Consider the following 27,876-nt stretch of genomic DNA (forward strand, 5'->3'; position numbering starts at 1 on the left):
AAAACAAACAACAGAATGCTAGAACGAAAGATATGCTAAAACAAACAATAGAATGCTAGATCGAAAATTAAAATACTAAAACAAACAATAGAATGCTAGAACGAATGATAGAATGCTAAAACTAACAAACAATAGAATTCCAGAACGAACGATAGAATGCTAAAACAAACAAACAAACAACAGAATGCTAGAACGAAATATATGCTAAAACAAACAATAATGCTAGATCGAAAATTAAAATTCTAAAACAAACGATAGAATGCTAGAACAAATGATAGAATGCTAAAACTAACAAACAATAGAATTCCAGAACAAACGATAGAATGCTAAAACAAACAACAGAATGCTAGAACGATTGATGAAAGGCTAAAACGATTTCTTTGCTATTTCTCTAAACAGTAGAAACAGTAATATTATGAAATATTATTACAATTTAAATAATTGTTTTCTATTTTAATATATTTTAAAATGTAATTTATTCATGTGATCCAAAACTAAATTTGCATCATTACTCCAGTCTTCAGTGTCATATGATCCTTCAGAAATCATTCTAATATGCTGAAGAAAAAAAAAAAAAAACTTGCCACCCCCAAACTTTTGAACGGTAGTGTATATCTATTCGAAAATTTAGGTGTGAAACAAGAACGTGCCCTCACAGATGGCTAACATGAGGCCAGCTGGGACATGATGGGAAAGGAGGGATGGGGTCGCTACATTGCAGACTCCCTTTACCATGACACAAATGGGTGGAGAGGCCGTTCCTATAGATAAGCAGGAGTTCAGGTCTCTTAGCAGATGGTTTGGGCACAAGGCACAGAGATCATAGGCTAAATGACAAGAGCCTCTCTCCTGGCAATTAATCATCACCGCCTGAAGGTCGCAGGCGAAGAAAGGTAGAACCGTTGAAGGGCCAGCGTCGGCATTCTCTTCCTTCAATGGCCAACGGTGAGACCCGAAATAGAATTGCCAGGGGTTAGAAGAGTCAGAACATACCATTTGTCAAAATTGGCCACATCATTTTTCATCTTGAAATGAGAGCCTTCAAAAACTGCCAAACACAATGGCTACTTTAATCTTATCTCTTCACAGCTCGGTCGCCCCATCGCCGGGCTGCTGTAGTCTCAGTTCAGACTTCTCAGTGCAAATTTGACTTATTGGATCTTAACCCAAATGAATTGTTCTTCTCTTAATGGATTGCTTTGGACCCTCAGAAGTATCCATAATGCATGTAAAGGAGCGAGGAGACTTTCTAGGCGTAACGAGACGAGTCGGATACTTATGGGCCTGCTACAAACTCGAAGGTCATGTACGCCCATCTTAAATATTCAGAAGGGTACGTATGCATACTAAAAAAGGCCAAGACGGGCCTCTTTCTCCATTTCTGTGTGATTTGGTGCATAAAAATTTGGTGCGTAAAAAGAGAGATTACATAATGGTGCGAGGAAGGTGATATTACACATACACTACTGGTCAAAAGTTTGGAAGTTTTCTATTTTAATGTATGTAATTTATTCCTGTGATCAAAGCTGAATTTTCAGCATCATTACTCCAGTCTTCAGTGTCACATGATCCTTCAGAAATCATTCTAATATGCTGATTTAATGCTCAAGAAACATTTATTATTATTCTCAATGTTGAAAACAGTTGTGCTGATTAATATTTTTGTGGAAACTGGATTATTTAATGAATAAAAAGTTGAAAAGAACAGCATTATTTGAAATATAATTTTTTTTTGTAACATTAATGTCACTTTTGATCAATTTAATGCATCCTTACTGATTTTCTTTTTTTAAAACCTTACTTAACCCAAACTTTTGAATGGCAGTGTATCAATATCAAGCAGCACAACTGTTTTCAACATTGAGAATAATCAGAAATGTTTCTTGAGCAGCAAATCAGCATATTAGAATGATTTCTGAAGGATCATGTGACACTGAAGACTTAAGTAATGATGCTGAAAACTCAGCTTTGATCACAGGAAGAAATTACATGTTAAAACATATTTTGATTTTTTGTGATAATTTTTCACAATATTACTGTTTTTACTGAATATTTGTTTAAAAAAAATGCATAAACATCCTTATTTCATAAACATCCAAAAATATTAATTATTCCAAACTTTTGACCAGTAGTGTATATTGGCTGGAATGTTGTTTTCCCCTCAAATTTTAAGAGAACACTAGCCAAAAAAATAAATAAATAAATCATATATTCTGGTACCTTCTTCGCAGTTCTCCCCTTTGTAGCCTGGATTACAGATGCAAGTTCCCACAATGCATGTGCCGTGTCCACTGCAGGTTATGTCGATGCACTGGTTTGTAGGAACATCACATTCGGATCCTTTCCAACCGCTGTGACACATGCAGCGGCCTTTGAGGTACTGACCGTTTCCACTGCAAAGCACCGGACAGGACGCTGGAAAGAGTACACACATACACAACATGTAAAAGGTCTGCCAAACGGAGCTTCAAAAGAACACTGCTTGGGCTGACCTGCTGGACTCTCGGAAGAAGATGGCAACTCATGTCTGTGTGAAAATCAATATGAGCACTGCAGCAAAAGCTACAGTAGGAAAAATGAGTGAAACCATATCGATCCAGAAGTTTTATGCATGTACAAGTGATTTCTGAATAGCGAATGATCAAGACACTAGAATACACCAGAAACATGCAAACAGCAGAGAGAGAAAGAGCAACAGAATTCATAGTGAAAAATCAATGTTGAAGTGACAGGGCACAACAGAACCAAAATGGATACCTTGATGTCTGGCAAAATACCACAGTTACAACATAACTAGAATTTTTGATCTCATGAACCCCAATGCATACATTCTGAAGTGTCCAATTGTATGCATGTGTATATATATGGGCCATTGGCGAATAAGGTTTTTAAAAGTGTAAAAAAACATAATAAAACTTCAAAATTAATTATATCTCCATTAAGTGTTAACAATGAGATTGTGGTTTAATCAATTAACACTGCTTTTGTCATTTTTTACAAGATGGACAAAATTTGTCACCAAAAAAGTAATTCGTTTTAACGAAAATTTCAGTTTTACCGAATGACACTTTTGCTTAGAGGGTATGCATAGACGTCACTTTCCCGCCGGAACGCGCTGCATGACTGGATTTAGTAGGGGAAACTGCAAAAACGCGAGTAAAACAAACGATTACACTAAAGGTTGGGCTCGAAAGTGTTCCTTATGACATGTCAAAGAAACCTAATCCATGGATATTGGCATGCAGCCAGGAATCGTGTTTCCTGACATTTATATGTGCCTGATTTCGACGCTGGGGAAATACATAAAGCAAATCTGCCTGTGAACGCTTTATATAAATACAATATAGGTAGGTCTAAATCGGAGTGATCACTTATATCAATGTTATATATTTCGTCATATCGTCCAGCCCTAAAACTTGTATAGTTTTTGTCAGTGTTTATTTAAAAACACCCAATTATGCAGAATATAAGATGGTAAATATTTAATTGATGAGTTGTCAACACAATATATAACAATACAATATATAGGGTATGATTTTACCTCAAAATCCAACATTTTGACACAAAATGATAACTGCAAAACATGTTTCTTTGCCTGGAGTCCAGCTGTTTCTATGAATTGCAACAACCTATTTGCTTCTTTTTTCTGTAGCTTTCAACAGTCTGTAAAAATATACCTCAGATTTTGTGTCAAAGCTATTTGTACAGTCAGTCGCAAAGCTCTTTCCCGTTTTGGATGTGTTTTGTGTGTTTTTCACGGCATTCACGCTGAATACCAATGCTGCCTCTCAGTCTTTTGCCAATCAGTGGGCGTAACCGCAGTCATAATGGTTGACGGTGACGTCACGTGCATACCCTCTATGCTAACAGGCTGATATCAAGCTAGCTAGCTAACAAAAGGACAATCAAACATTTTATATTTAGTTCAAGTTTTTAAAATATTACAACATTTTCCATGTTTTATAGCGGTTGTACCGTATGACCTGATGATGAATGTGGTCCTGTGCAGGTGTCTGAATGATGTCACATCCTGTCACATGATATTGAATGCATGACTTGATCCAAAATGGTCCCTTTATATTGGTTACTCCGAATGACATCAATGAAATTCATTTCTCCGGACATTCTTTCTCATAACAAAGCAACAACTTCTACTCATAATTTTAATACCATTTTGCACTGTTATGATGTTATAAAATCATGCCAGAATAAAAAAAATATATACATTTATTACATTTTAAGATTTTAATTACAAATGAAATGGCTGTATTGGCCTTTGGATGGTTAAACCGAATGACCTTTTGACACTTCAAAATTTTTAAAATACCTTTTTATGTAGCAAAATATAATTAAAAGCTTTTGTATTCAATAAAAGAGATCTAGTTATACTACCTTACATACTCTGGATGTCATATCTTTGTTTTTTATTATTATTAAGGCCTTTGGACAAAATTTATTGTAGCCTCTTTAATTGTCATATTGCTTGTTCTTTGCTTAATGTCTTTACACATGAAGCACTTTTAATTCTTTTTATGTATGAAAAGTGCTATATAAATAAAAAGTATTGTTGTTGTAAAATGTGTATTATTATTATTGTAAAATCATAGTAAATCAATATAGATCTCCCTTCAGTGTTTTTATAAGTATTTTTATTCTTACATTTTATATATAATATATATATATAATTGTATATCAACTAAATACACACATCTATTATATATATATATATATATATATATATATATATATATATATATATATGTATACTATGTAAACAGAAACTTATGTTAGATGTTATTAATCGCGATTAATCGATTTGACAGATTCACACTGATTTGACATTGATATATAATTATTAAGACACTAGATATAATTTTTGATATATTTTTACTAGTGGGTGCAGGACACTATAGTTCATTTATGTAAGTGAGGATAGCAAAATAAAGTAAACTGTGATATATTATACCCAAAAATTCTTCATTCAGTGGACTACCAGTAAAATTGATTAAATTATTCAGACACTTTTTTTCTGACAAAGTGTAACTCTGAGTTTTTTTATTATATTATATATTTTTCATATATATATATATATATATATATAGACTATTTTTTTCATTTGATTGCTAATACAATTATTTATTTGATAACGTTGCTTATATATTGAAAGCCATGAAAGCCAGTTGAAAACCATGGCTACCTTGATTATGTTTGTAAGAAACGGAAAATACGTGAATGACAGAGAATGTGAAACAGAAATGACTGCAGGGATGATGGACTGAAAGTAATAAAGGGAGAAAAGTAGACTAATAGAGGAGTAGGTCAACAGAAATCTCACCTCTGCTGCAGTCGGGTCCTCTAAAGCCAGGAAAACAGTGGCAGTTTCCAGCCACACAGTCTCCATTTCCAAAACAGTTACTAGGACAGTCATCAATAGAGTCTGCAAGAGAATGTCATCAGTGTTGGTCAGAATGACGCACATTCATCAGTGCTTCACCTGCTGTATTCAGTTTATTCTTTCCCTAAAGAATGTGGTGCAAAAAGCTTAATTTCCTGTTGTACTCTATGTTCCATTTCAATTTTAAAGGGGGTCACATCAGCCAAAAAAAAAAAAAAAAAAAAAAAAATCTCATTTTACTTGATCTTTCAAAATAAGAGTTCACTATGAAAACATACAGTAATTATCAGAACTCAAAACTCTATCCCCAGGCCTTTTAATGAAACTAAGCATGAAAAACAGCTCAAAGACAGAGCTGATATTAAAGTCATATGAAAGTGTTACTTATTTTGAGTTTAGCATCATAACATGGAGGTCTTTTGGAGGTGATTTTTTCCATGCTAAAACACTTTGTAAACCTTTTCAAAACACTTTTATTTTTTTGATCATCTCGATCAGTCCAACAGAAAAATACTGGCTCAACCAATGCGTTGAGTTTGAGGCAGAGCTATATATTTGCCTGACCAATGGCAGACAGGAGTGTGTTCAGGGAAATGTCAAAATGTTCACAATTTTAATAATGCAAAAATCACCTTTAATCTCGACTAATATTATAATAAAAAAAATAAAATAAAAAAGTCATATAAAGTACAGAAATAAGAAAAGTTATACACTTTCCATAAATATGAGTAAACAAAGTGTGACATTTTTTGTTTGCTAGCAGGTCTAAGGTGAAGTGGAACTCAAGTGGAGCCACTTGACAAATTTACTTCAGCCTAATGAGGAACTCTCTGTAATTAGTGTAGCTGTTTTTGTGACATGGCACTAACATTGACCATTGCAAAGCCAACATGAGTGCATGACACATTCAGTGACACGGCTAATGGAAATTCCATCTAACACCCTCCTTCAGTGAAGCGTGCTAATTTAAATGCAAGCAATGTCGACATGTCAATTACAAGATTTCTGACTTCAAGCAGGAGTATATATAAAAGGGGTTTATTAAAGATTGCAGATATATTAGACAGACTCCTGGTGCGAAGAAGTGGTGCTTGATTATTGGTAGACGTCGTCTATTCACACTGACAGCAATCTAGAAGCATTTGGATAACAGTCTTAAGTGATCTTAAGTGGCATCACAGATTTAAAACTCATGAATATTAATTAGTTTGTTCATAAATATGCATAAAGGGTCTATATAATATATGGATACACTGATCAGGTCTGTAATAGAGTAAGCACTCCAAGTCTAAAGTGCATATAATGACATTAGAAAGTTAAAAAAAAAAATAATGTAACAATTTCGATAGCAAGTTATTTTTCAATATAAAACTCTTTAAAGAGTGATTTGCAATCATTCTTGATGACCAATTAAAGTCCTCAAATTAACTTTTCATTTGATAACTTGCTACATCTGTCCCCGGATTTTGTAGCTTAGTGGATAAACACATGGATCAACTACCAAATGTTAAGCATGAATCACTTTCCGCGACTGATAACAACTGCAACGGAGGCACAGAAAAACATTAAAACAAACAAATTTGTGCCAGATCGTCACTTGTTATAACACACACAAGAAAAAAACCTGTTTGAGAACTGGAACTACTTCCTTCGTATTAGATATATTATTCCATAAAGTGGTGGGGACAAATTTGTCCATGGTGAACTTAAATGACGATATGCAGTACATTTACTGACATGATAAACTTCCGTTTTTGTACCAAGGCAAATCCACACACAATTCTGTACAGCTAAAATCAGACGCAATCTGAATTAAACATGAAATAGCGGTGAAAAATATTCCCTCTCTAAGGATCCCCGTGAGTCGCTGGTGCGCCTGGGGCTGAGCTCTCTCGACAAAGATGCTTTTGTGTTGGACAAAGGGCTGGAAATGTGAGCCCGGACACAGCCTTCCCCTTCCTCAAGAGAGTCAATCATCGCAGAGGATGCAACAGACGGGAAGCTGAACGGAGGGAAGGGGGGAGAAAAGAAGGAGAGAGGGCGGTAACTAGACTGTGCTGCAGAGAAGGTTTTTGAAAGAATTTTAAAGGCACAAGTCTCTTGATGTGAGAGGAAAAGGCTGGCAGATTGGCTATCCCCTGGTACACCCGAGCCTATCAAGACTTCGGTAGGGTGTTTGATGGCTTCCAGCTGCCTCTTCTAAGCCTAGGGCACATACAGGTCTCTCAAAAGCCTGCAGCGGCTATGGGCGAGAGTGTACATGAGTATAGTGCCCTAAGATTAAGTCTTTGCCATTTGTATTAATGTCAACAGATACAATTATACATGAGATGGCTTTTTTGCTTCATATCTGTCAAGAAAGTGCTAGAGACTCTCACCACATGTGTCAGTGGAGCACCATCTATCTCTTGCTGTGGCTCTGTCACTCTCATGTAAAGCATTTTTGACATGATGTCTGATTTGAGTTCAGTACCTGCAGTCCAGACCCTGCACTTTCCTTCAGCACTGTCACATATAATTCCATCTTTAAGTCTGTGTCCAGCCATGAACTCAATTCAAAGCAGTGCCGAAATAAATGACGATTTAACCTGTCTGGTCGTTGCATTTCCTATAAAAGCCATAAGCCTTAAGGAGAAGTGTATAATTTCCATGCTATTAGTGGCACTGGGTGGCTGCTGGGTGGTTGCTTATTGGTTCAAATCAAAAGCATCCACCTTCAAGTCTTTGTGATATTCTGGTCTCAACATATGGCTGGGGTTTCTCATTCAAATTTATATGTTTTATGTAACCGCAGTGGTTCTGGGCATGTGATCAAAAGCGCAACTCTTACAGGTTGGCCAGTTTTCTTTACAGTGCATTAGAACTTATAAATTAGAAAAAAAAACTGTCCCATTGACGGCATGCAATCATTTGTGTTGGTCCGAACAAAAGCATTAACATCAATTGATTCAAATTCAGTCGTTTTTGGCACACCGGATTTTTGCAACAAACATTCACTTTGGAGTTAAATTGCAGTTTGTTTAAAATACTAACTCCAATTATAAGCAACAGTAATGATTACACACATCGTCTTTAAACTGATCTGACATTAATTACTCCTTTTTGTATAGCACAAGTCTACTGTCCTTGGCTTCAATATGCGATAAATATCTAATATTAGAATTGTTGTTGAAGGCCTGTTGGCTGCTTTGAAGACAGAGGGACCAGAGCAATCAGCAAGCCACAGCTAGAGAAGCATCCTTGATAACACTGACAACAGAAGACCACATGGCGGGGACAAATGAGACTGTGTCGCACATGGGACGGATACCTTAGCTCTGTAATGAGGAGTCATGAGAATTATGGTGAGAGAGGCATAAAGATGTAAAAAAAGAAAGAAACAAAAATAGAGATTCACAGAGAGAGAAAGAGCAAGAACAATAGAGATATTCAACTTCAGGTCCCTTATGGACTACGGCATATGTCTACCCAGAGGAAATCTGTATTGCTCGGAGGTTGCTCTTATAGCTCCGGAGATTTCATTGAGATGTCACTACTATAAAATGACCGTGGATTGTATAGCATTATTACATTTGTCTTGGAAGACTGTTATAAGAAATGTTCACATTGAAATCTGACTTTTGATTGTGTAACTGGTCCTACTCGATTTGCTCCAAGCGGGATTCGAACCGGCATCTCTGGCATGAGAGGCGGACACGCTAACAAGGACGCTATAGGCCGCAGCCAGTTGTCAGTCGCTAGCGCGCCTCTTGAGGCCAGGGGAGTGAGGATTACATGCACAGCTCTTACTAGCTTGCCTCCGTAACACTCACCCCTCTAAACCTCACTCCCATCCGGGTCACGGCACCAAATGTAACCGGTCCTACTTGACATGCTCCGAGCGGGATTCAACCCAGCGTCTCCGGCATGAGAGGCGGATGCACTAACAAGAATGCTAAAGACCGCAGCCTCTAGTGTCAGTTGCTAGGGCACCTCTTGAGGACAGGGGAGTGAGGTTTATTCACACAGCTCTTACTAGCTGGCCTCCGTTACACTCACCCCGTTAAACTTCACTCCCATCTGGGTCACGGCACCAAATATAACCGATCCTATTCAACCTGCTCCGAGCGGGATTCGAACCGCCGTCTCTGGCATGAGAGGCGGGCGCTAACAAGGCTACTAAAGACCGCAGCCTCTTACAGGCACAGCTCTTACTAGCTTGCCTCCGTTACAGTTGCACAGTTTGAAACACTGTCAGGAACTCTACAGATGTCATGTGAGATTTATTAGGGTCTGAGAAGCAGGAGACTTAAGAGTCCCCTTTTGCTCTATATTTAATCTCACTACAATCTATGAGAGACAAGTAGAAATATTAAAAATCTCATTTGCAATGTATTTTCTATAAGTAAAAAGGCAGTTTATTTATTCACATAAATGCATAAAGGAAGGACATTATGGAAGTGTGCGCAACTAGTGACCAACTGTCAAAAACAAAAATGATGTCTTTTGTTTCCTGAACAGTTCCCCATCCACGATTGGTCAGACAAACAGAGAGCCACGCCCCAATCTCAAACCACTGGTTGAGCCTGTGTTGCTGTGCTGGGCTGGTCAGGAAGCCAAAACAAATAGAGTAATGTTTAAAACTGCCTCAGTGCTAGTGTTTTCTAAGGGATTACATATAGCTGTCTCTGCGTATTAAACTGGAATAACAAAGCATTTAAACACCAAGAATTCAGCTCCATAAGCTAAACCTTGACTTTAGTGTTTCTTTACTGAAAACTGGGTGCAGTTTGAATCCCTCTGAAGGTCGCCATCCACCTGACCTACTTTCTTTCAGTCTTTCTCACCCTCTCGATCTCCTTTTTCTTTCTTCACCTACACTTCCTGCCTCCCTCTGAGCACCACAGCTCAGAGTCAAATCAACTCAGGCATGACTCCTGTTCTAGGCCCTCTTTCTCTGAAGCCCACTGTCTTGGCCCTAAACCGCAGGTGGCCAACAAAGTCCCAATGGCGGTTGCATTCAAGAGCACCGAACACAGGATAAACAGACTGTCTCTTTCTCTCCTCATTTTCCGCCACCCTAAACCACCATGTCATGTCTCATATATAAGGTATCGTATTCCATCCTTGCTGGGGGTGGTAGGGCGCAGTGCCGTCTTACCCCCTGATGAGCTGGAAGTGCAGAAATGGATGTGTGGCAGACACACTTGCATCGATCGACAGGCTGACAAACCCCTCCTCCCTGCCATTGCAGATGGACCATGGCCCAGGAGCGTTTAATTAAAGAGCATGTGAGAACAGCTCCCAGCTGCCACCTCTACGAAAGCTGAAACCTCACGACGGCCTCGAGCTCTGCCCTCCCTCCTGACGCACCCATGCTAATCAAAGCTGCTTTCAGGACGCAGAACGGAAAGGACAAAATCAAAATCGCCTCCATCAATCGTGGCAAAGGATGGAACGGCAAAGTCTTTCACAGTAAAAAAAAAAATGCATGTGAATATGATCAAATAATGACCAATAATGTGCATGGGCGAACGGAAGGGTCGTCAATCAGAAGCTTTGAATCAAGGCCACTGTGTTCTATGCAAATAGACAGCAAATGGGAAGCGGGATTCGCTGGGAGGCTCTCAAAAACTAACAAGAGTCTTACGAGCCATCAGTGAAGAACACACGCAGGCATAGTGAAGCACTGCTCATTTCCGCAATCTTTCTTATTCAAATCCACCTTGATTGCTCTGTAGAGGTCTAGGCTGGCTGAGATAGCAATGCAAAAAAGGGTAATATCAATGATGGCAGGCTCTGACAAATAACGTGGTGCAGGTGAAGATTTCTAGCAATGCCTTATTCATATTTTGTTTGCGGGGAAAAAACATCATTTTGGCCAGGATTGTCTGTCAAAGCCATATAAGTAAGATTGTTTAGGCTTATGATGACTACATGAATTGAGAACGTATTTTCAATTTGCAAAATGGCATGTCAATGAAGTAGCGCCAAAGCACCAAGAATTTTTTTGGCCGTAATCTAATTTACGACCTTTCCTTATAGCGTCCATAACATGGTGACTTATTTACTATTAGGTGGAGATGCTCAAAGTGGAGATTTTCAGTCAAAGCCATTTATGGTTTGGTTGTTATTTAGGCTTGCAATGGCTACATGAATTGAGAACGTTGTTTGGCTGCAACCAAAGTGACGACCTGTCTTTATACGTCCATTTCATGGTGACTTGGGCCATACTTGGACGTTAAATGACTGAAATAGGAACATGATGTAATTTCAACATTTTCAGGCACAAGTCAGTGATTTTATTGCCTTCTGATTCCATTACCTGACCCAAGAAAATCTCCGGATGAATTACTTACTGTTTTTTGACAAACAAAAGGGTTGTGTGGGTATTTGATTTCTCTCTGAATCAATATCTCTGTGGTTTACAAGGAAATCATTTTCAAAATCTAGACTACCAGTGGTCTACTATTTTACATCTTGCGTGATAATAAGAAAGATGCATGATTCAGATAACTGAAATTACCAACAAATAAAATTACAATGTCACCCGATTCCAGTGAATGGGAACTAGAAGACTAAGAAAATCAAGAGATTAGAAACTGCTAATTTTGCTATTAATGGCAGATTTGCATAACGCTGGTTTTGCAAAAACTGCCTATGCCAAGTTGGAATATGTCACATGCCTGAACAGGTGTGAATCAGAAAACATGTCTAATATCACTAAAGATCCATGCAAACATACACATTTACATATTTCACCTGAGAAGAAATTACCATTTGCACATTTAAACTTACATATATTGCATTATTTAAAGCAAAGTTTTAAGCTCTGGCGCCGTTGCTGTTTAATATCGTACTAACCGATTGCAGTTGTTAGAAAGGACACCTGCTCTGTCTCCTTCCCATCATTGTATACAGCCAAGTGCCAGATGCCAGAGTCCATGTACTGTATAAAGCCTGTATCGTGACTGGTGAGAGGCACCAGGCTCCGCTGCTGGGCTGGAAAAGGCGGACCCTCAAGGCCTGGCAACCCTTGCGACAGGAGCCGACGGCCATCCAACAGCTCCACAAAGTCAAACTGGAGACAAGGAGAGACAGACAGACCACAAACAAGCATTAGGACTGACACATGAGCCTCCAGGAGCTGATAAGTCCTACACGTTGGAGCCAACAGGAGATGGTCTCTAAGGGCAGGTTGAGACTGCGAGAAGAGAACTAACGCTAGGTGTGAAGGGACAGCTGCTCACACTGTACCAATTTGTGCAAATATATGTATAATGTTGAATCTCACACCTCAAACCTGTATGGTTTATATGTCACCACTAAATAAAGGTAAAGTATGTAAAATACAGTTTATTTCTTTCAATTTTGGTATGACATATGACCTTGACATTCTTGTTTGACAAGAAAAATTAAGCCATAGCATTTAACATAAATCGCAGTAACACTACAAGGCTTTATTTTCCTCCCCTTAAAACACATTATTTCTTACCATATCCACATGTGCTATTAAGGAACAGACTGGACACAAATCTGTTCGCAGACAATTGAAGAGGAGAAAAACATAAAATCTCTTAATTTATTATTGGTTAGTGATTGAAAGAGTCTATCAACCAAGGTCTTGGAGTAATTTCCAGTGACACAATACCACTGCACATATATGAACCAAATCAATACAGGGAGGCAGAGATGCTCTGTGTTCGATACTATAATTAAGTGTCTGTTTACGTCGAAGCCTTTGAGATGAGTCTTTGAGACGATAAGATGTCACAAAATGAAATGAAATCTTGGGGAAATATGCTACTTCTATAACCTATTGACAAAAGAATGTAGGTGGAGGATGGGGTGGGGGGGCAAACATATAAAATTGGATAATTCATTTTTGATTTAATTAAAAAACCTCTGTAACCTTTTAATGGAGGTAAGATAAGCTTTTGTAAGGTCGTTTTGTTGATGTGTGTAATTTTCAATGTTAAAATACAAAGCAAAACTAGTTTAACCAACGGTGTAAGTTTAGGTACTGGACTTTGTCTGACTAATGGCAGATGGAATGCTCTAGAACATCTAGTTCCACAGAATCTATGCAATTTAGCTTTAAAAATACAAAAACATCAACAATTAGCGGTTAGCATGCACACTCCATTTAAGACAAGTGGTTTTGAATCCAGCCTCTCAATCCTGTTTACCTCTTGTCCTCATTTTTTGTCATCTTTTTGTACTCTGATTCTCATTAAGAGAGCAAAAAAAAAAAAAAAAAATATCCAAACATTTGAATGAAAAGACATACAGTAATAAGCACTGTTTAAATATTCATCTGAATGGACGAACTTATCCGACCCACCTGTGTGTGTGACGGAGGCAGGCCTCTCCTCCCGTAGATCCCCACCAAGGCATCTTTACTAAGAGACACATTAAATTTGAGGTACATGGGGTGGTCGATAAAGACCTGCGACCTCCAGAAGATTCCAGGCGGGATCAGCTGGGCGACTTTGCGGCCCACGTCTATCTCACCCATGTCTATGAAGCTGTCCTCCGGGAAAAAGCCATCTAGTTTACCTGTGGAAAATGAGATCTATCAGTCAGCTCGACGCCTCATAAATCTACCATATGGTGCGAGGAGAGGGTCAGTGTACTGGGTGAATGACCCTCTTTCTGATTTTCCATCACATCAGGAAAAAATAGCCACACTGACCATTGACCATAACTTCACTATACAGGTGCTAAAACTCAACATGTGGGTAGATGTATATCTGCTGTTTTTATAAGTTTAATATAAAATAATTTTGCAGTACAATATACTGCATAAGTTCAGTTTGTTTCATCATTAAAACGAGTGATTTATATATTTGTTTTATTTTTTTTTGTATTTTCAATTATTTACTCATCAGAATTTTTACGAGGCAGTGCCTCCCTTGGATCCTTGGAGAAAACGCCCCTGCACCTAATGCTGATGTACCCTCCTCATTGGACCCTGAGGAAAGAGCAACATCTGCTCGCTCAGGTGGATTGGCCAATTTCCACAGTGATGGCGACAAAAGCAGACATCCTTGCAAAGAGAGCCCAGAGGACTCTCAGGCAGCTTTCGCGTCGGGCTACACGCGCTACAGCAGATGGCAGTCTCCTCAAAAGTCAATCATTTGCAATGTGTTAAATCTGGAGAGACAGGACATGCTTTCCCACCTTTCAATTTACCGCCTCCTCATAACGCATTACCACATCAGTCGCAATTACACATCTAAGTTATGCCACATAGCCATTGGCCGAACTTACGAAACTTGACGTAAACATGACCGGGTATTATTTCACACAAAACAAAAAAGAAAAAATAAGAAGAAGAAGAAAAAAATAACAACAAGAAATTATATTTTCCATTAAAAACTGAAGCTTGAATACAAAGTTTTTAAGACTATTAGGACCAGCTGTTATTACAATACAAAATAAATAAATAAATAAATAAAAATCCTATGGCCATTACAATCAATCAATCAATCAATCAATCAATCAGTTCATCAGAATCAGTGTCCATGTTTTATTAACAGTTCAGTGTTAGTACTGTGCAGGGCTGGGACAGTAAATCGTTGCAATACATCGAGAAATGATTCTGGACCGATTCTGAGATTTTCTGAATAAATTACGATTCTCTCTCGAATCGATTTTGAGCTTAGTTTGTAACAGAAGAAGGCACTGCGTGCTTTAGAAACAGCCTATAAAATAATCCCTTCTATAAAATAATCATTCAGAAATTTTGTTTGCAGTGGGCTGTTTACTTTAATCTCGCATCATAAAAGCGAACTGATTCAGCCAAACACACAAGCACTCTTCTTCTTGAGCATTTGAGTGTGCGGTTAAAAACTAACAACCTAGAGCGCCATCTGCTGTTAAGACTAAGCTCAGAATCGATTCAAGAGAGAACTGCGATACATATGGAAAATCTCAGAATCGATCCAGAATCATTTCTCGATTTATTGTCCCAGCCCTAGTTCTGTGTATTTACCACGGTAACTGTTGTTTCTGTAACCTTATCCCAAAATACCACTTTATTTTCACTTGACTTGCAATTTTCTATATTTTTGATGACTGTGGCAGCTCATACCAACTTACAAACTTTATTGTATTTTGAAAAACTAGTATGGATGGGGGTAGGATATAAATTGGTTAACTTTTGTTAGTGATATTCTTATGTGTATGTTAAGTAAAGTGAGACGGTACTTGTGTGTGTGTGCTAAATTTGCTTGGTTCAAATTCTTAAAAATTTGGGTTGTGGCTCAGCGACCATGGGAAAATGTGGGTCCCATGGCCAAACCAGTCGAGAACCAATGCTATAAATAATATCTTAAATGGTACAATTTATTTATCTTTATATTATCATTATTTTTGGCCAATCACAGTGCTCATGGAGTAAGTTACGATTCCCATAAAAAAGTCCAGCTGAGTTGATGAATGAATGAATTTAAACAAGGTCTCACTGGCACTTTTCAGATAACAGGTTTATGGATAATTGAACTGATGTTCAACTAGAAGGTGCAACGTTCAGGTGGTCAGAAAACCTCTCCGGTACAGTGTTTATTTAAGTTAATACCAGGGATGTACAGCACAGTGACTCTGGATTGATTTGCTGTGTTCCTGATGACAATGTTACTCTGACAGTCAGAATTAAAAAGCCCGGCCTATCGATTTCCCCTCAGCCGCAGATGTCACTCAAATGGAGGCACCGCCACAGCCTCCATGTTTGTGGTTTCGCTCGCTCCCTCTCTGGTAGCTGCTAAATGAAAAAAGACGTCTCGGCGACTCATCTATATGGCAATGGTCTGATCTCCCACCTTTTGTCCGAGGCCTGTGGCAAATCAAATGGCTAAATATGGGTTGTGCTCGCAAACTTTTCCTACTGTACGAACTTCCGTCTCCATGACCGTGGGGGTTAGTGTCTGCTTTCTTCCGCTGCCAGGAAAACTCTTGTCCAGTCTTGGAGATGAAAGGAATGCATGGCTTTTTGGATGGGGCAAGTTCTAATCTGCCTTGAGCCCCTGGATACTCAATCCCTAAAGCTGTGCCATTCGTTCTTCCAGGAACAAATAATACCCTTCCCATTTTCCCTGCTAGTTTCATTGGATTGTAATGCAGATCTCATGGCAAGCAACTGAGACTGGTCACAGCATGGAGTTGGCTGACAAATAATCCTGGATCTTGAAGTCTTTGAAAATCAAAAATAAGACGTTATAATACTGGCCAGCGTGGAGCAAAATTAGCGGGAGATGAGTTCATGCGAATCTGGCAGGAAATTAGCTTGAAATGTTGGAATGTGTTGTCGGATATGAGATGACTGAAGGGCATGAGTTCAAACGCTTGGCCAAAGGAAAAAAAAAAAAGGTTTAAGGTTAATCAAGGCTGGAAGAACTTATTTTTCCAACCAAACTTGTCGAGCTGCTGCCTTTTTACATCAGGGCTGCTATTTATCTGCACCCTAATAAGGATAACTTTTTGACAAATCTCAAAGAAAATTCAACAAGTCATGAAACGGCATTCACAATTAGGGCCCTATGATTTCCGCGATGCAGAAAACACGGACGGAATCGTGGAATCCAGTCATTAAAAAGCAATTTAGTATATAACGCAGAATATTACGGAATTTGTCAAATTTTTGATAAATGAATAAAAAGAAGATCAGTACACAGTAGGCTACAATCGCGATATAGACTAGTGTCCGTGAATATTAAACCTTAAATAGACTATTTAAATATGAATCCTGCATATCTGTGTGCCTCTGAAATGAATGAAGCGCGGTTTCATTTACCCCACACACACACGCCCATGCACGTACGCACACACACTGAAGCACGTGCGACGCTCGTGGTGTTTTCATCCTCTGTCGCATGAGGTAATGAACACACGAAATTCATCTCCAGAGCCGCTCTGAAAGTCATTTCATCAGCATTTAACCGCTTCGTTTGAAAAACTATCGTCATAAACACAGAGAAACTCAAAGCTCTCGGCAACCCGTCAAAATAAAAGTTCAATTTAACTTGACAGAAACATATTACTGTTTTACAGTAGAATTTAGATAATTTAATAATAAATTAAAACTACATCTTTAAGGAATAAGCAGTTTTTCATCCATGTTTTAATTTTAACAGTAAAGCTCTGTTGTGCAGCACATTGTTTGACAAAAAAAAGTTTAATTTCATGATTAAAAGATAAATTATATGGTATGCGTTCATTTGATTGCTGGAAGAATTTCTGGGGGGAAAAAAACAAATTTTTAAAAAATACTTTTTTTAATACATTTTGTTGTTTTTAAGAATTCAATTAATTAGACATGCTTTTTGATTATTAAAATGTAATTAAACCATTAAAATGGAATCCAGAAAAGTTAAAACAGAAAACAGAATTTGGTAAAAATAAAACAGAATTTGAGGGGAAAGAATAAAACGTGTGTCATAGGGACCTAAAAAATTTATTTTTTTGTTAAACTTTTAATAAATTGTTGGTAAATTGGGTAAGTTTCATTATTTCAGTTAATTAGACATGCTTTTTGATTACTAAAATTTAATTCAACCATTAAAATGGAGTCCAAAAAAAAAAAAAAAAAAACTGGACATTTCATGCTATACTGTAAAAATGTTTTTTTGAAGTTCTAAATAGAGATTATTGGACTACATTTTACAAGAAAATACCACTTCAGTCATTCTACTTTAAAACGTTGCGTTTAATTCAATGTGTTGCTTGCTATTTCTAGACCACTTTTTTTCCCACCTGCTGCTCAAAGCCAAATCTGAATGCGAATAACTTCAGAATAACACACAATAATGACTATGTTTACATGGACAGCAGTAATCTAATTATTGACCTTATTCTGAATAAGACAATATTCTGATTGAGTTGCTTTTAGAATATTCCTTTCATGTTCCCATTTTACATGTTATAGAACATAGATCGATTAATGGCACACGTCATTACATCCCTATGCCATGCCGTCTGACGTTCCCTCCAGAGTTTCACGTATTAATTTAAAGCTTCAAATGCATTTAATCATTTGACATGCTATATGTGCAAATAGACGATGGCGGATACAAATTCTCCAGCAACAGGCCTCCTCTGGACTTTCATTCACAAAATGAGGCGAAAACTCCCACACGATGTTAATAGTGTGATTAAGGTTAACGCATTTTGATAATGTGACTAAAATGGGAATACCCTACATGTCTTTACTTTGAGTATGACTTTAGCTGGATTAAGGTAATCGCTGTTTACGTGGTAGTTTCTTAATCAGAGTATTGACTTAATCGGGTTAATACCGGAATATTGTTGTCCATGTAAACATACTGAATGACACATGCACAAAACCACCAGGAACAAGCATTTGAAAAGTAAACAGTCATTTGTGATTTCATGTTGACTTTAAACCATAAGGTTTGCACATACCATCATCTTTGCTTCCTCGATCCGGAAACTCCAGACCCGTGTTGCCCAGAGGCGGCAAGCCCAGATCTGTGGGCAGATGTAGGCCACTCGTGTTGTCCTCCGTCAGCTGATATATCTGCCTCTGCATTGGCTGTAAATGCCAGTTGAGTCCGAAGAGGTGCATGGCTGCAGAAAAAGAGCAGCAGCAGATGGTAAATTTACGTGTGTTGGAGCAGTGATTCCTGAGCATGTGCCTTGGTGTAGATTATTGTAATTAAATTAGATTCACTAAGGAATACTATAGACACTGCATCAGAAAATTAACATCCTGAAGGCTGTGGGGTAATTAAACCAAGGCTGTAAGAAAACAAATGTGTTTTGACTTGATTAATCTTTGGCAGTTTAAGAGCACCAAGAGAACCACAGCAGACTGCAGATTAATATGCAAATATGACGTCATTGCTGTTGCTAAATTTGTACAGTATAAAGTACATATAGTATTCTCTTAAGCTCACCAAGGCTGCATTTATTTGATTAAAAATACAGAAAAAACAGTAATATTGTGAAATATTTTAAATTGTTTTCTTATGGTAATATATTTTAAACTATAATTTATTCCTGTGATGGCAAAGCTGATCACAGAAATCCTTCAGAAAGCATTCTAATATGCTGATTTGGTGCTCAAGAAACATTTATTAAAGATTCTTAGAAAAATGTATCATGATTTCCACAAAAATTGATAAGATTTAAATTTATAAGAACCATTATTAACAATTGAGCACCAATAATAACAAATGATAATAACTGAGTGGTAGTGTACATTTCATGGCACTTTGTAAACACAAACTAAAAAAACAAACAAACAAACAAAACATCAGCCCCCACCCTTAAGGGCAAGAAAAAAAAAAAAAAAAAAAAGTTGAACAACCCACATTCAGAAAAGCCAAAGCCCACAGGGCAACTTTTCTTTTCATCCCCATTAGCCTGCTAATCCCCCCCATGGCTAAAGAGACAAGGAAATGATCAAGTCAGCAGGAACACAACAAGAGGTACGGATGAATGCATGAGCAGCACCAGAAGACACAGCGATATTTCACAAGGTCAACAAAAGAAGCAACCATTGGGATGAACTCTGATGGCGCAGTGAACAGGGAAGGAGGGGCCAGGCATGATGGATCACCAGGACAAGAATGGTCAGGACCAGCTTAGCCAGGCAAAACCTTGTCCTGGAAGTCTTCAGTCAGCAGATAAAATGCCAACAAAAGGCCTTGGAGCGCTTTCTTGCACAGTTTCAATGGAAGTTCTAAGCACATGATGTAAATAACCAACGAATTCAATTAAGCTTGTGAAGCTGCTGCATACCAATTCATACTAAAGCTATGTACTTTACTGGAAAGTACACACTGTTGAGTATGCGGTATAACAGTATGGCAGTATTGGGATTCACTAACATGCATCAAACTTTGTTTGTGTTTGCATGTTAATGTTAGCATGTAGCAAAATTAAATACAATTCATTATTACTTGATGTTTGGCATTTTTTGATGCTAAAACATTTTCTGCTGCCAAAGTTTTACATACAGAGACAACTATAAGCAAGTCATTCATAGGGTTATTCCCCCCAAAAGTGTAAAAGCTGTGGTTTGGTGGTGCTACAGTATCAAAATAGCCTAATATAGCAACATTGGCTCTACTATTGGTTGGAATATCTTGTAAGTTAAAGGCCCTGCCCCAAATGGAACCCTAAAGGCCCGTTCACACCAAGAATGATAACTATAAAGATAACAATAAAAATATAGTTCTAAAAATCATTCTAAATACAAAAGAATAGCACAGTTCACACCACAGTGAATCAATATCTTTGGGATCACTTTCAGAACGATGCTGAATGATAAAACACTGACAGCCAATCAGAATCCATTCTAATTTAGGGGGTCACGCATTTAAAATGGCAGATGACATTGCGGAGAAGTTAATTGCCAAGGTCCAGAAAAAGCCACCACTGTTTGACAAGTCAACCCCCCTTTTCAAGGATACTTTAAAGAAAACATATATTATATTATATATATATATATATATATATATTAGAAAACATTCGGTCATACCCTCTGAATAAATGGTGAGAAGTATTAATGATATATGCTAGGCTAGCAAACAGTGTAAAATAAATTTCCTCAGGTATCCAGCGCAAGTTTCGACAACATTGTCTAGCTTCCTTTGAAGTTGCAGTGAAAAAGACTAGGCGTTGTTTTTATTCCACTATATTGACATCGTCAGCTAAATTCACTGTTAGATTAGATCGATTGCACTAGCAATTCACTCGAAACATAGCATGCTGAGGACATCTTTGAAACCGCAGCGCGTGAGTTTAGAATAAACAGACGGTTATCGTTCGTTGCCATGGACGCAAATATAGTTATTGTTATAGTTATCGTTCTTGGCGTGAACGGCCTTTGCAATCTTCCTCCGAGTCTACACTTTTGTGACTTAATACTGCTTTGTCTCTCGGGTAGAAGTACACGCAAGTGGTGTCCATTGTAAGTCCACAAGACCGCAAGTGCACATTAAGTGTGCCATATTGGACAGGGCCAAAAATTGAAAGAAAACCCTTACAAACTTCATCTCTTCGAAAGTGCAAAGGGTTGTGGGCAATTTTAGCCCAAAAAGCATGATTCAAAAATAGTATAGCATCCAGGCACTTTTGGCAGACTACTATCAATGCACTATGAATTGGGATGAGATAGTCTTATAATGCATCTTATAGTACTGATAGTATACATATTGGGATGCAGCCAAAGTATGTAAGACAACTGCTGCCGGCACAAACTATGGCGGACTATGGCAGTGTCGGAGTAGATAAAACAAATGATCTCGAGCCTTGTCTCTATCTTATGCTCCATTTCTCTCCCTACATGAGTTCCCGTTTCTCCTTCATAAGTACAGAGCTGGTTTCAAATTGCACAAGTGGCTTTCTCTGCCACACTCTCTTGACAACCCGTAGTGACAATTCAGGGCTAAAATTACTTTTCCGCTCCACTCAATATTTCGGAGAGGTGACAATGTATTTGTTTTGTGTGGCAGCAAATATCTTGTCTCAATCAGGGTGAGAAAAGGTCTGAATGAATGATTTATTCTTCTGTCAAAACATTTCTAAAAGAGACATATAGCTGGCATAATTACCAGACCTCCACTCAATCTTGATTTTTGTGTGACGGAACACTAAAATTATTCAGCAGATTCTCTGATTAAAGAATATCAAAACAAAAATAAGGAAGAAACTTTAACAGTACAAGGTATTTACAAGACATTGCTCATAAGGCAATGCTCTTAACCTACACACCCATCAGGAAATGTCTGGCACTGGACTCCATAGTAAAAAAGCAATCCATCAATTCATTTTTTAGCATCATAAAAATAATTTCCTGGTGTTGGGTGTTGGAGGATCTTTTATTTCAAAATAAAACTGTACAAAGAACATAACTAGAAATAGAGCAAAGTAGCGGAGGTACTTTGTTCATTAGTGTTAGTGTTGGGGGGCTGGAGGGTACACCAGTTTTATTATTAATAATGAAACTAAGAGAGCAATGCCTCACTGAGTAGGGGCTGATTGGCTGGAGTGGTGTTTACAGAGGGAAAGATGTGCCTGAATTCATTTTCAAAGAAAAACAAAGAGCTCTGTCTAATTGCTTCATTGGGCCTTTGCTTGGATATCCTCTGTCCTGCTTTACATGTTGTAAAATCAATGATCCTTAAGATTCTGCAAAGATGTGCTTGCCCTCGCTTAACCAGAAGCATCAAATTGGCAGTTTTAAAAGCCCAGTGCACGGCTCACAGACTGCGGATCAAACTAGTCGTGACAAATGGAGAGTTCTGCTTCGCATCCCTTTGCATGTTTGGCCATTAATTAAAGCCATATTACTTGGTAGCCACCCCGCATTTACTAAATGGTGAAAATGTGGCCAGAAAAACGATGAAGCCTTTGACAGGCGTTGCCATGGCAGATGAGAGTGGCCATCCTCCGGCTTAGTCAATCAATAGCCATTTGGAAAATTGCAGGGCGCGCATTTTGTTGATTGCATTCCGACAGATTTGGGCATTCCTGAAGAAAGGTCTAAATGTTGCCGTTACTTTTGCAAGAGAGCATTTGTGGAGGCGATAAAAAGTCGTTGCTGTCTTGAGAGACAATATAAATGCAAACGACCGGGCGCCCCCGCCCCCGTCGGTACCGCTGGAATTGACTGTGTCAAAGGCGGACAGACACGCTACGAGACAGATGGCTTGGTTTGTCATCACCCAAGATCGAGTAAGGCATTCCTCTAGCTCGCTCTCTTTTTCTGCAGCACACTGGTTGATTTGTGGCTCTGTGGGAGGAAGCGGAGAGTGCAGTTGGAGAGTGCAGTTGGCGCATGGGCAGTGAGGGTGGACAATCGAATCTAAGGCATCATGGGTCTAGGTATCGTTCCAAATGTCCAAGTAATTGCTCCGTCAAGGGGTCCATCTTCCATCTGGACCCCTTTGCTACTTCTCCTGTCTAGCTCTGATGTAAAATACCTCACATTTCCCAGCCACCCCCCCCCGCTACCAAACCTCATTATGATTTATGTCCGAGCTGTCCCGGTATCTATGATTTCCAGAGTGCGTTGGAAAGAGTCCAGCTTATGAAATATGTTTCCCTGCCTAGCCCAAACTCCTCCATCATCCAAACTCACTCTCTTTCTCTCTCAGCTGTCATTCAGGCTCCATGAGTAGAGAGCAAAGCAGGGACAGGTGGAAACGGTCTAAACTGGGTGTTTTTTAATGAGGGTCCCACTGGAACGGCAAGTGGAAAGACCCCACGACCTGTTGAGAGTAAAACGGCAGCCGTGCTGAAATGCAAGCCTGGACGCACACAATGACACTGCAATCTCTGCTTTGGCAGGCCACTTTGGCAGATTCGTGCAAGCCAATTAGGAAGCTTGAACAAACTGCTGCTTCAGTCTGAGTGGAACACAAGGCTCATTACTGTTCCACTTCTGTGTTTGAAACCTTTGCAACACCTTCTGAGAAACAGACAATAACAAAAGACACCATCCATCCCACATTTACCTCCAAAAAATGCTTTATCCCAGGTCAAAAAAGGGGACAATGCTGGGATCTATGGGCAGGGTAGTCCCAGGTTGAGAAATGCCATTTCTTGCTCATCCATCATAGAATGGACAGGGCACATTAGCAAGCATATGGTTAATTAATTCCCCTTAGACACTTGAATGGATGAGTGTTGAACACGGCAGCTCTCAGTCCTCTCATTAGCCGTCTAATTACTCTGACACCCCTCCTGCAGGGATCCTGGTGCACAAGATCTTTAGCACTTTAGCATCCATCTCATATTCGGCTATATGGAATTTTCACCAAGAAACTTATCTAAAAACAGATGTAGAGGTACCAGACACCACTTTTGCAAATTGAAGTGAGATAAACAAGATGACAGGTCTGAGGAGTGCCCTTGATTTACACATAGCAAAAGAAGGAATTTGGAGTTTACATTCATTAAAGCCGAAGGTTGTTGAGGGAGACTACTTCGTTCAATGAAGAGTTTGTTCTTGACTGAAGAAATTCAATTTTTTTTTATAGCTTATCTTTCAGGTCTTTGTTGATTGCTTTCTTTGAGCACACATGGATATTAAGCCTTTAAAATTACATGTACGTGTAGGTCAAATCAATCTGCAGACAAACCAGTGAGACCTTGAAGAGCACTCTTGAGAGTTAAGCTTCCCCAGTCAGGAGTGCCTCATCTTTTCACAAAAACTCCCAATGGAACTTCCTTTTTTTCCCTTATGTGCCCTCCTCTGGTCTCACTTCAAATTCATACTGTTGACTATAAATGAGAGGCAGTGAAATGCACATCATCAGTAAGTTAGTAGATCAAAAACTCTTAAGCTATTTTTCACTTTCACCCTGAAGCTTAGAGGAATCTGTCAGGAGTGAATAATATCTATACTCCAGTAAGGGTGTGTATAAAGTCTGGCCACAGAGAACGCACTTTCCAAGAATGACTTTATAAAACAGCTTTGATATACGGCAGACAGTTAATAGTAACTTGCCAATTTACAAGGCAATTTTTTCCCACAGTGACGCTACACTAATTGTAGAGAAAGTTCCCCTGGGACAATCTGGTGCTAAGTATCATGCTCAAGGGTACCATGGTGGCCGAGCAGGACCGTGACCTAACTTCCCAGTTACAAAGTCATCCATATTTAGGTCAAAAAAGTCTCCTCATTATAATTTAGGCTACCACAAGCAGAAATGTTGCTGTGACACAAACCCACAAACTCTATAAGACCTACACACACCACCAGTCCTTTCAACCCCAGAAGACCAATCCAATACCCTGGGTTGACATGACATGCAATACAAAAAATGTATTTTGATGAAGTTAAAACTTAAAATACATTGAATTGGTTGTAATTCTGGAGAAAAAAAAGAGACAGAAAACAAAAGATTGGCGCTTCAAAGTCAATAGACAGTTAGAGTGAGTGTCTTGTGGCTATGACTGAGGTTGCATGTTGGGCGGTACAATGAGGACCCAGTGGGCTAAGAAATGAACACAGAGGGAAGCTGATGACCTTCAGATGCTGAGGACATAATGACCTTCTTAATGAGCATGCCACCACTGAGAAAATGGCACACGAATCCCAATTTTGCGATCTCACTCCTTTCAAGGAAGCAGTTCTTGCAAACTACACAGAAAAAGGAATAGGGGGAAAATAGCTAAACTATGTGGCAAGTCAAAAACATCTGTCAGGAGGTTTAATTGGGTTCATTAGACAACACAGCTAGAGTTACCAATTACAGGCCTACATAATTAATTGCACTTGAAATTAAATATATTTTCTCATCAGCTTTTAATTAAACGTGACCCCTTGTTGTTGATTGAATCCCAGATTCTCAGGGTGAGCTACGGTTTCATGCGTGTTTACCTGAGGTGCACAGGGAGATGAGCTTGATTTTGGAAGAGGGTTAGGATGGGGTGGGGTGTCTGTAATTACATGAAGTGATTAAGATACATCAGCTTGGCGGGCTTTGCAGGGCTCCTAACAAGGTCAGAGCTTAACTAGCCCTCAAGCTAACTCAGAGAATAACTTCATTAAGCACAGTGTTTAGGCATTTAATGTTGACAATGGTATCTAGTTTTGTTCCAAAAAATATAGTGAGCTTCTTTCTAAGCAGTTGCCTTTTCAAGGACTGCTCTACAGATAGCAATTCTGCATTGCACACATTTCTTGCAATGCATTCTACCTCAACACCGAGCATGATGAGGCATCTTTGAAGAAAGCATAATATTGTTGCCTACAGTTTGGGGGCCTTCGCGCCTAGAGCACATCAATGACGCTGTCTAGGAAGGCAGCATACTCGTTTTTGGAACGAGTATCTCTTTCAAAACATTTTTTTTTTTTTTTTTTACATAAACAGCTAATAAAGCAGGGGTGTCCAAACTTGGTCCTGGAGGGCCAACTTGCCTCAGAACACCTGCTTGGAGGTTTCTAGCCTACAGTAAGACCTTGATTAGTTGGTTCAGGTGTGTTTAATTAGGGTTGGAGCTGAACTCTGCAGGACAGTGGCCCTCCAGGAACAGGATTGGAGACCCCTGTACTAAGGTCAGTCACTCCACAACACATAAATAGTGATGGGAATAACGGTGTTATAAATAAACGGCGTTACTAACAGCATTACTTTTTTCAGTAACGAGTAGTTAAACGAATTACTTTTTCTCCCGTTACAACGGTGTTACCGTTACTGACAAAAAAATGCTACGTTACTATAATTGAGCTCACTGACGCGGTTTGCATACGAGTAGACTCTCTCTCAGCCATAGGACCTGCAAAGTTTTATCTCGGGTGTGTGTTGGGGTGGGATGCTGTGTGTGTGTCTGTGTCAGAGCATGAGAGCGGAGCGCGAGCTCAAACCAGAATACCCTTTGTGACATGCTGGATCGAAAACATGTGAAATAAGTTTTTTTCTAGTCAACTAGTAGTTGTTCATTTAAGCCATTAGTTGACTAATCAAATTTATATTAATTTAATTTCTTAAATACTGGAGAGAATAAACCATAATAATGAGCGTTTACGTAGGCTATATAGCACTCAAGTGCACGCATAAAGCTTGCCATAAGAACCGGAAAAAGTAATGATTATGAATGTGACAAAAACAGCAAGGAGACATTTTAATTGTTTAATTGTTTATTAATAAATGTAATGTTTTCTGAATCAGTGTCAGCTGCAAAGATGAAGTTGACATTAATGACTCTCATCATCTCCACGTGGATGCGCTTAGAGAGAGAATGCACATTTCATTCGGATTACATAATCAGAGAGTAGCCTATTTCTTTTCATTTTGAATTATTTCGTTTTAAAGTAGATATTTCAAGCTTTCTATAGATATATTTCTCATGTCTGTGAGGCAAGCAGCCGCTGAGTTTCGGTTCATTTAGCCTATGAGACACGCTCCAGTTCACGTGCAAGAGATCGCGCCGGCGCCTCCATGTCATGGTTATATTGTCTGCTATATTTGCTTCTTATTTATTAAATCCAGGCAATTGGTTGATGAAACATTGATTAAATTAAGATACAATTTTTACAAAACGAAATTCACTTTAAAGAAAGGCTTTCTACAAAACAAAACTTAATGAAGTGGTCAAAATCATGTCTGACCCACTCCATGGCTCCCGATATATTCCACATCTTATGATGATTTCTATCTTACTAATGCCGTTCACTTTTCATAATCAAATAGATACATAACATAGGCCTATTTAAACATAAATATGAAACTATGTTTTCTTTAATGGCTACCAACACGTAGTACAGACGTGTCATGTCGTGAGCAAGAGCGGATCACGAGTTGAATCAAGAATTATTTATTTTTAGACTTATATTTAATATTGGGGTCATCCAAGTTATTTGACATTTTTAAAAAAAAAAAAGTAACGCAATAGTTACTTTGCCTGGTAATTAGTTACTTTTATAATGATGTAATTCAGTTACTATTTGTGAGAAGTAACTAGTAACTATAATTACTTTTTTAAAGTAACGTGCCCAACACTGTAAATAGTGTACATCAAACAAA

The 27,876-nt window shown here is 38.5% G+C and overlaps 1 protein-coding gene across 12 annotated transcripts in view; it reads right to left on the minus strand.

The window, feature by feature from the left end:
* tenm4 (teneurin transmembrane protein 4) overlaps positions 1 to 27,876 on the minus strand; it is a 262,005-nt gene that overhangs the window by 105,238 nt on the left and 128,891 nt on the right. For all 12 annotated transcript variants that reach the window (XM_051862025.1, XM_051862022.1, XM_051862031.1 and 9 more), the window contains 5 exons: positions 18,797 to 18,961; positions 13,719 to 13,933; positions 12,239 to 12,455; positions 5,336 to 5,437; positions 2,221 to 2,415 (listed from right to left, as the gene is read on the minus strand). In XM_051862025.1, the coding sequence (XP_051717985.1) occupies positions 2,221 to 2,415; positions 5,336 to 5,437; positions 12,239 to 12,455; positions 13,719 to 13,933; positions 18,797 to 18,961 (894 nt within the window). The remainder of the gene's footprint in view (positions 1 to 2,220; positions 2,416 to 5,335; positions 5,438 to 12,238; positions 12,456 to 13,718; positions 13,934 to 18,796; positions 18,962 to 27,876) is intronic.

The sequence above is a fragment of the Ctenopharyngodon idella genome, chromosome 15 (genome assembly GCF_019924925.1).
Source record: "Ctenopharyngodon idella isolate HZGC_01 chromosome 15, HZGC01, whole genome shotgun sequence".
NCBI classification, from domain to species: domain Eukaryota; kingdom Metazoa; phylum Chordata; class Actinopteri; order Cypriniformes; family Xenocyprididae; genus Ctenopharyngodon; species Ctenopharyngodon idella.